Source organism: Chrysoperla carnea, chromosome 4, assembly GCF_905475395.1.
Source record: "Chrysoperla carnea chromosome 4, inChrCarn1.1, whole genome shotgun sequence".
Lineage (NCBI taxonomy): Eukaryota > Metazoa > Arthropoda > Insecta > Neuroptera > Chrysopidae > Chrysoperla > Chrysoperla carnea.
Window position 1 is genome coordinate 59904471 of NC_058340.1, and position 10359 is coordinate 59914829.

At 28.8% G+C, this 10359-nt stretch overlaps 1 protein-coding gene across 1 annotated transcript; it reads right to left on the reverse strand.

Annotated features, from left to right (window-relative positions):
• Positions 1 to 3053: 3053 nt before the first annotated feature.
• Positions 3054 to 5867, reverse strand: LOC123297986 (protein MEMO1). The gene is made up of 2 exons (XM_044879831.1): positions 5807 to 5867; positions 3054 to 4170 (listed from the first exon to the last, which is right to left on the reverse strand). Exon 2 carries the CDS (start codon positions 4006 to 4008, stop codon positions 3115 to 3117), a length of 894 nt encoding a protein of 297 aa, XP_044735766.1. The 5' UTR covers positions 4009 to 4170; positions 5807 to 5867; the 3' UTR covers positions 3054 to 3114.
• Positions 5868 to 10359: the final 4492 nt, after the last annotated feature.

Genomic DNA, 10359 nt, shown 5'->3' on the forward strand with positions numbered 1-10359 from the left:
TTTGATAGATAGTGTGTTTTTTAGCTGTTTCAAGAAAATCCAAGTTTGTAACAACGCTAAGAAAGATTGATGTTACAAAGTTGTGGTAAAGGAATTCATAAAATCATCTAATAAGTTAATTTTTGCTTGCCCGTCCGTCATTGTGAAAATTAAAAATCGAAAAGAGATATCGAGCAGAAATTTTTATAACTTGCCAATCAATAATTTCCTTATGAGCTATTAATCTTGGAAGTCGACACTAACCATGTGCTTAGCTTAAAATCGATTCATTGGCGTCGACTTCAAAGTCGATGATACTTTACAACTATATTATATTTTTTTCTGCATTGTCCTGAAATAAACGTTGTATAGACAAATGATTTCTTTAATAATTCTCGACCTATCTACATAGAAACAACGACAGCAGGTAAGACCCTTAAAAGTCAGACTAATAACTTCCAGACTTAATGTATTTTTGCCATAGAGATAATACCATAGAGCTGTATAGACATAGGAAACGCAATAAGTGAATTCTTGACGGCAGTTAGATAGTTAAAAAAAGACAGAAATTGTAGGCAACTAAGAGAGGCGAAGAAAATATCCGCGCCTACTTTACCTGTCTGAATTGTACACCAATTTTTATTGTAAATTTTCGTTTCTAAGCAATTTGATAAATTTTATCACTGATTAATTTGAAGAAGTTTAAAATAGAGCAAGTTTGGTACTAAAGATGTATTGTGATAATTTAGAGAAGTGATTTTTTGTTGTTCACAAAATTTTCCCTGTCCGGAATTTGATTAAATTTGCTAACTTCGAATTCAGTGATTGAGTGAGTAGTTTTTGAGATATCGCCTAAAATCCTTTACAAAAAGCTTTTGTTTCGGAACTACTCTGCAGACGCCTCGAAAAATATTAATCTAATCGTCAAATGACCTGTATCTTTATACTATTTAGGATCTAATTGCCTTAAATAATTCAAAGACATGCAAATATGCTTGATTTTACAATTGGACGTATTTCTAAGTTATCGACCGATGAAATTGCTCCGGAATATTAAACTTGGTATTCAATTTAGTCGATATGTCAAAAGATTAAAAATATTACTTTAGTTTGGAGAATATTTTTACCACTTTCCCTAATCAAAGCTGAAAAAAAGATATTACCTTCATATAGAATCATTGAAGTCGGACGTGATCACCTTTTAAAATAAATAAAATGGTGAACTTGGTTTTTGGTTACTTTTATAAATATTTTAATTATTTTATAATTTTAAATTTTCACAATTCTTTGAGTAAAATTAAAAAATAAAATTAATATAATGTAATCAAAAAATTATTATTGCTAGATATTACTTTTAATTATTTAATTTTTTTTGAAAATCTTTAAATTTGAAATAAAATTTATTTTAATTAATACAAATTATAAACTTAAATTTTAATTATAATATATTTTAATTCGTAAAATTTATTTGATATATGCAAAAAACTTCGGGATAAAATCGTTACATTGAGCGATAGAGTCTCATTGCGAACCGAATTTAGAAAACTGTCCCGGTATTTTAGCCATTTTTGCTGTGTAAAAATGTATTCTTTTTCAGTATTTCATTGTGCTGTAATCTTTTATCCCTCTTCATTTTCGTTAACCATAAATACTAAACACTGACTGGAAAAAGTAACCGCCCAACTATTTTTTAAAATTTTCCCACAATCGTTTATTGATTTATAACAAGTTGAGTGATTTATAACAGAATTTCATTTTATTCTGTCTTTCGATTAGGCACTGACTTTCCAGAAAGTGAACACCTTCGCCTAGAAGGAAACAAAGACAGGCAAAGCAACAAAAATCGCTCAAAATCTTCTCCCAATTTTTGTTATTAACATTCTCTTTTTTCTACAATAAAAATATATTGATAAAATTTGAAATCACTTTAAATTGATATTCGACGTAGATGGTTCAGAAATCATGTTCCCGTGCATCGTACGAAGTTTTTCGCATATAATTAAAATAAACTTGCATATTTTAATTTACTTGTCGAAACTGGCAAAAACAAAGAATTATCTATACAATTTTGCGACGAGACAATTTATTTTATAAAATGTAGTAAAAGGTAAAAAATAAGTTATCCTTTTTTAGAATTGCCATCTCAACACAGGGACACAATCAAAGATATTGCAATGGTCTATGTAATATATAAGGAAACTATCGAAGAAAGAAGTCCTATCATTTATTCAGGCCCGTGTGCACTAGCGATGTGTTTGAGTGAACCTCTCTCCAACGATTGAGACATAAATTTGAACAAACAATATAGTCCAGTAAATGCAAACATTTATGAAACGAAATACAAAAAGCCAAAACTAGCGACAAAACCACTCAATGCTCGAATGTGCAAACAGAGTTATGTAGTTTAAGATTATTTCCGGATCACAATCTACATACCGTACATCGATTTGTTTCTAACATATTTACAGGATCGATTTTCGAATCATCACAATATTTTATCAAATTTTGCTTGTCTCTTTCCCAAAAAAAAAAAATGAAAATTTGGATGAAGATTCTCTTTTTCACTCAACTTTTTGAACCATACGATTTTGTACGATGATTTCCGTGACATCTGTTTCGACTAAGTTAAAATTTGGAAAAAGCGCATTGTCGGATAGGACTTCAAAAATTCAATCGAAGTATTCGATATTTGTAATGAAGATGCGTTTCCAAATGCCCACCAAATGGTTCGAGTTCGGACAGTTAAACTATCGAAGAAAATGACAAAACTGTCCGAACTCGAACCATTATCGTTCTGGGACGACAATTCTAAAACCAACAGACCAACTATTTATACCGTTATTCCACCTTTTTTTCAAATCTCTCGGTTCAAAATTGTCTAGATAATATTTTTGTTTGCAACTTTTAACAACTCTATTCTTAAATAGAAATGCAATAATTTTTTTAAAATATATCTTACCAAAAAATATTAAATATTTTTGAGAATAATAAAGTAACAACCATAAAAATTACATATTTTACGATTATAAAAATTACATGAATAAATTTTTTGACATTAATTAATTAATCAGTTTTATTGAAACACTGGAAATACAAAAAAATCGAATTTTTGTAACAATTAATATCAGTTTGTGTTTATTGGATAACAACAGATGCAGTAGCGTAACTGACCGATGAATCGTCCATAGTACGACACTGACTTGATTGGGCATATTTTAAGAATTTTAATTCTAAATGCAATCCATTGTTTATATTGAGTAATTTTTGGATAGCATACAATAATACCCCGATTGGATTACGTCCACAAATTGTATTACCATAACTATTTAAATATTTTTCATAATCGTACGCATTTAATTCTTCGATAATATTCATACCCATTTTATCTAAATGTTCGATTGATTTATAAATTTCACCTTTACTTTTATCAAAATACGTATATCTAAATCTACGACCCCAATGACAGAAATCGGAAGATATAACAAATAAATTTTGTGGATCGTTTAAGTATGGCGCAAAAATATCTCCATATTTATATTGTTCCATAGAATTAATCGATCCAACTAATACGGGAATAATTGTAAATTGATTTCTATAATTTTCCATAACCTTCGCTAAATAAGGCAATTGCATTTCAATGCTATGTTCATTTTCATCCGTATCTTGACTCATTCTCTCAAATTGACCAGTTGCTTCTAATCGCTTATTAATTTCTTCATCGATATTTAAATTGTATAAAGGGGTTTCATATTGAGCGGTTTTGGTTAGAGCACAGCCAGAATTAACCCGTACAAAATGGGATGGACCCAAAATAAAAATTCGTTTTACATTCTTTGGATCTATTTGACGATATCCATGACCTGCTGTTGGACCACTGTAACTATATCCAGCATGCGGTACAATAACAGCTCGAGCTGGTCCGTGTCGATATTCTGCTTTTGACAACCATTCTTGTAATTGTTGATCTAATTCGGTCCAATTATCCGTGTACCAGTTGCCTGCATGTGATGCTCGTCGTATTAATGGCATTTTTTTTATAATTTAAGTCTTTTTAATTATTAATACTTATAAAAATGAGTAAAGTAATAATAATAACGAGTAAATATTTGACAAATTCAACTGTGTCACAATTAAATGGCACAGTTTTTGACTTTATTTTGAAGTAATAAACATTAAAACCGCAAGTTTTATCTAAAATCAAATAAATCATTTAAAATTTTTGCACAATACACGGAAATGATTTGAAAGCAGGGATTTACCTTCTCTACATAGCTATAATTTACATAACAATGGATAATCAATGTAATCGATGATTTAATTGAAATAAATTTCATTATCCAAGAAAAATTAAATAGTACGAGAGCTAAATGTAGTAAACCCTTCCTGAGAATCTCAAAGTTAATATATTGTTTAAATTCATGGTTACATTGTCCCAGAAAAATACCTTATAGGTTATAGGGTTCGAATGTTTTACAGATTCTCTCGGAAAAAATAGACCGAAAATTTTATAGACCCGGAGTATTGTTGTAATTATCAGTTTAATCGACTATAGAGGAGTAGCTTAGGTTCTGAAGTTTTTAGCCATTGCGTTCGAAAATGGCACTCTATTACAGAAATTCTTTCGATCTAAAAAATGGAATGGCAAAATACAATCTGTCCTTTATAATAGTTAAAAAGAGATTGTTCTTAATAAGGAATACCTAATTTTAAGTGATCGCAAATTTTACATAACGAAGGGGCCAAAGAATTAGCTTATTTTCGTAGTCGAGGCACATTTCTTTCAGAACGATGTTATTTATAAAAGAACAAACAATTTTCATGTAGGTAATGGATAAAGTAATTTTTGTTCGAAACATTTTTCCTTTAACTTGAAATAAGATAATGTTTCGAACAAAAGCTGGTTGTTAATAAAGAATAACGTTGAAATATAAACTTTCCTATACTTCTGCCAGTTACGTACATGAGCTAATTTTTATCTTTGCGGTAGGAAAACTTATAACCACATATTTCTCATTCCACATTAGGAACGATCTCTATTTTGAATATTAAAAAGTAAAATTTTTGTGCTACTGTTTATAGCTACTATTTCAGTTTCAAATAACTATAAGACATAGTCGTAGACAAAATTGAAGAGCATTAAATTCGCCGATCATTAAATCGTAGGATGGGGATTTATTAGAGTAGTATTTTATTCTTTTAAAAAGTGCTTGTTTGTTACTTAGATAATTGATAAAAATAAAACATTCAAATTCATATTTTGGCATGAATTGTACAAATCAGGGAAATACAAACAATTTTCATCACGTCTACTTATTGTAAAAACTATTAAAATGAAACCTGAACTTCGGTATTATTAGGTAGGGTTTACTGCCATCAGATCTTCCACCATAAATAATTTAAAAAAATATATATTGTTGGGAGAATGCCAAAATTTATTTTTTCTTGATTGCAAAATGATTGCAAAAATTAAGAATATCAAACCAATAGAAAAAAAAAAACACACGATCGAGCATTAAGTAAGCAAAAAACAATCGACATTGATATTCGAAAATAATTTTGCAATAAACATTAATTCACCTTTTTCATTTTTACGATCATACTTAACGACAAAAAAAGTTTATACATTTATAAAAAAGAGAAAGTTGAAAACTTAAACCAGGAGTATTAAATTAAATATAAGTATAGGTATTGTTTAATGCAGACAAATTAGAAAACAGACAAAAAACCTATTATTTTGTGGTACCTAATGGGTTTAGTTTATGTAAGAATCATATGAAACAAATAAATTAGGAAAATTAAATGTACATATATGGATAAAAATGAATACCTTATAAATTTGTTGGTCAAAAATTAAACGCAATGTTTAAAAATATGAAAATTTATTATATTTTCAACTGTGCTTTGTTTAATGAATACTAAATTTCAAACAATAATATTCAAGAACACAAAAGAGTGTCATAAACTGTCTACTAACATTTCTAATATTTGGACGTCAACGTACTGCACAGATGATTTTCTTTATTTGGAAATTGATGTTTTTGTACATCTGGTTTTTCATTTCAAAAATGTTAGTTCATAATTTTGTTTCATAATGTATACAGAAATCGTTCTTACCGACGTTAATTTTATCTTTTGAATGACGTCACTTAGTGTGGCTTGGTAATGTCTGCCATCTGTATTGCTATTGAAGTACTAGTTAATATAGATTTTTCTTACATTTTATTGTTATTTACAATTGAGCTGGATTTACATGTTAAAAAAAAATTATTTAACTTATTTTTAAATTTAATTAATAATTGTCTAAAACTGAGACAAAAAATTGTTCTCACTAATAGAATATTAAATTAAAAACATTTTTTTATATTGCTTATATTGTTAATGTTACTAATAACAAAATAAATTCTTTGTTTGTAAACAAGGAACTTAGGAAGTTGATTCTTATCCATTAGCTATATGAATTTGAAACTTTTCAAATGTGGGGAAACTCCTCTTGGAAAATGGGAAAAATAATTTGTTTTCAATAATAAATTTTACTTTTAATGAAAATTATTTATGGAGTCAATTTTCTACAATAAATCACGAAAATTGTGTGTCGTGATATCTCAAAAACCATAATTCGCGATCTTTTAGACAGCAGCGTTGTTTTCGCCAGCTTCAAGTTAGCCTTAAACGAAGTGATCGCTAAGATTAGGAAGAAAATTAATCACCGAATTGTAGTTTCCGACCCTTTTACAACTAGAAAAATTATTTCTTTTTTTTTAATTTTTATGAAAATTATTTATTAAGGTAATTTCGACTCAATTAATCACTGAGTCAAAAAAACTATGAAAGTTCTGTGAAGCTGATATAACGAGAGCCATAAATAATTCATAAACTTTTTAATGAAAATTGGAGAAATAATTTCTAATCGTAGGTATATTTGAATATTACAAGGAGCGATTAATAGAAAATTTGACGAAATGAACTTATAGATTAGTAAATCAATTTTATCCCAAGATTATTACTAGTTTATGTTATCCGTCGGAAAAAAAGAGTCATGTTAAAAGGCTCAATCATCTGAGCTTTGGTCGATTGTATATCTACCATTGACATTGAGATAATTTAGAAACTCGTTAACAATTTTATTTGTTAGCTGGGCTTAAAAACCGAAATTTGGACAAATACTGAGAATCCAACACTTGGCTCATTAAATTTGCTAGAGACTTGGACACAGGCTAGAATGCAAAAGCTGAATTTACTAACGCTGACCAAACGTTCAAAATATTTCAACGATAAATGAAATTCAAATCGTTGACAGGCAAGTTGAAACACCGATTTTGAGCGAAATAGCTACTAAATTACTTCCAAGTTCAATAGTATGGATAATAATTCCAGATTTTAGACCAAGAGCATATTGGATACAATTTAATTGATTACAGGTGTCGAGTTAATCATTTTAAGAGGAAATACATTCTAATTTGAAGTTTTACTTTTTCTTCTACCATAGTTTTCAAGACCAGAGGATGTTCGACTGTTTTGAAGATCCTGTAGAGTGAACGCAATCCAAACGAACGTTTTCTTGATACTTTATCTGTTATATTTTATGAGTCAAATGGTATAAATGTTTACAATTCATGTTGTTATTTAATCAAAAGGATAGTACTATTAACTTCCTATCAGGAAGCAATTGTTTCCATCCCGAAAATCGAAAAGTTTATGATACCTTTACGTTTTGTTAGCATATTTATATTTGTGACCTAAGGAGGGCCAAATATTATAAATCCAAAAGTATTTAGGCTTGAATGGACACAGGAATATAATACAACCGCTAAATATAGGTATATAGTTCATGTCCAAAGGGGGCACCTGCACAACCTTGCTACTCATGTGCACGATCATCCCACGTTTGTATGTTTGTAGAAAATTGTATGGTCGTAATTCTAGCAATTCACCATTTTGATTACATTTGAATGTGCTGAATTCCGCAGTGCAGTACCTGTGGCAAGAAACAGCCTAGAGAAATATAATATTAGTGAGCAATTTACTTTCTTCTTATTTATAGGCAATTTGATTACAGATATGATCTACAAAATGCATAACTAACAAAATTATATATTAATATTATTTCTCTAATCTGGTTTTTCCTCAGCGATAAATTCTTAGACCGTGTGTCGTGAAAATAAGAAGTAAATCATGGAAACTGATAAATTTTTAAGGTAAATATCGCGTGGACAGGAAAAACCACGCTAGAGAAATAATATATGTGATGGTTAATAAATATGATTCAATTATAAAAGTAGCGAAAATAAATTTATTAAAATTCATCCTGAGGAAATTACCTAACTAATCATCCACAGGACTACACAAAGAAGCATACAGAATGACTATTTACCAATTTTCATATACTTCTTAAAGTAAAGAACGTATTCTAATTTCAAAAAAACATCAGTTCATTTTGAACATCCTGTAATCAATTTTCAACTAGTTTTGGCATGCTATGACGTCAGTACTGGGCGGTTTTTTCATAACAAATCTGGTAGCTTCTATGTGAATCTGACGTTCTTTTAATAAACTGAATGGCAAATCTGTAATTTATATAATTTGTGAGATATCAATAGAAATATCTATTTTGATAATCTCTGAGTCCATTGTGACTAGTTTATAAGAATATCCGGAAATTGTTGGTCTGTAGCCTAAAGACTTGTTTACTACTAGAATGAGGAAATAAATTTATTACCATCTATAGTTTGATCAATTAATTTTAGAGCAAGTTATAAAGAGATAGGTATGGTTGTGGTGATAGATAGTCAAAGTAGTTCGGGTGATTTTTACAGAAAAAATGGATTGGCAGATTACAATCTGGTTTTGCTCTTTTAGGGAACGCAAAATAGAAGTAGTTCAATGCAGAATGCGAAATCTAATTCGATCGTATGTGTATCATAACGTAAGGGATTGAAAAATAGTTTATGTTCGTAGCAGGAAGATATAGAGAAAAATTTATTAAGTTTCCATAAAAATGTATCGAACAAAATTTGTTATTTTATTAGATCGAGATAGTACAAGGTAGAATGCGAGACTTGGTCGTAGGTGTTACATAACGCAGAGTACTATAAAACAGTTAATGTTCGTAGTTGGAAAATTTATTAAGCTGCCGAAAAAATGTTTTGAACAAAAGTTGTTAGTTATTTTATAAGATTCAGCTATGAACATGAGGCTATTCTTAGTGCTATGTTATTCTATTTTGAGTATTCAAAAGTACAGACTGCATTCTGTCATTAAATTTTTTCTGTTAAATTCGCTCGATCTATAAAGCCCAATGTCATAGCCTGTCTATCTATCAGTGATCAGCGGTGGTAGTCAATTATTTTGCTCTTCATTATTATTTTCATAAACGTTTATAGGGTATCAGTCCAATCAATTAGTTGATTTCATCATAATAAGGTCCCCAACAGTGACTGTAATTGATACTTGTTTATATTATCTATCCAATATATGAAAAGTTAAAAACCAATCAAGAAACCAAATAGGTTCACACTGTTTTAATCACACGACAAAACATTGTACTTGTTATTGTTATTATTATTTCAAATGTAATAATATAATGTCATTTATTTTATTTTTAAAAATCTGTATTAGTCCCTAAAGTTAGGATGTTCTATGGTTTCTTTAACCGAAAAAATTAATATCATACTGTGGTATTTCTAACAGCAAAAAAAAGTCAAAATATTACAACAAACTTTTCTGAATTTTTGTAGTATTTATTGACTCGACAACAGAAAAAATTATCTAAACAATTTAGGGACAAGCCAATTTTAAGAAAGGTATAAAATTTCGTACCTCGTTTTTAAAATTGCGTACCCAGATCTTGCAAGACAAGTACTATCAGTTACTATTTGACAAAAATTAAGGAACAAATCTGTTCAAATTTGCAAACTACAAAAAATTATTTTTACGTATAAACCGAACATTTCAGAAATTGAACTTTGATTTATTTTAAGTTTTGAACAGATTCGGTAATTAAATTTTTTTTGTAAACAAATAAATGATAATACTTCTCTCTTTGATAATTCTCGTTATATAAATATTTTTATGTGTTTCCGTTCTGGAATTGCAATTAAAAAAACAAGAGGCTTAGTCTTTCGCCTTTTTCTACATTTGCAAAAAATTTTCTTACTATCGTACAGTAGGTATTAAATTATCGTACAGTTGGTTTGGCATTCGATTTTTGAAATTAACATCAATTACATTTTCCTGTACAAATATAATAAAAACAAATAAAATGTTTAGGCTTTTTAAATTTAGGAAATATAAATTTGTATTTAATTGAAATTAAAAATGGAGCTATGTTGGTTGGAGTACAAAATAATTAAATTTGTTATTTTAATGATCGAATATCAAACT

Coding starts and splice junctions, on each gene's coding strand:
- LOC123297986 (XM_044879831.1), bottom strand. CDS start 4,008: ATGCCATTAATACGACGAGCATCACATGCAGGCAACTGGTACACGGAT.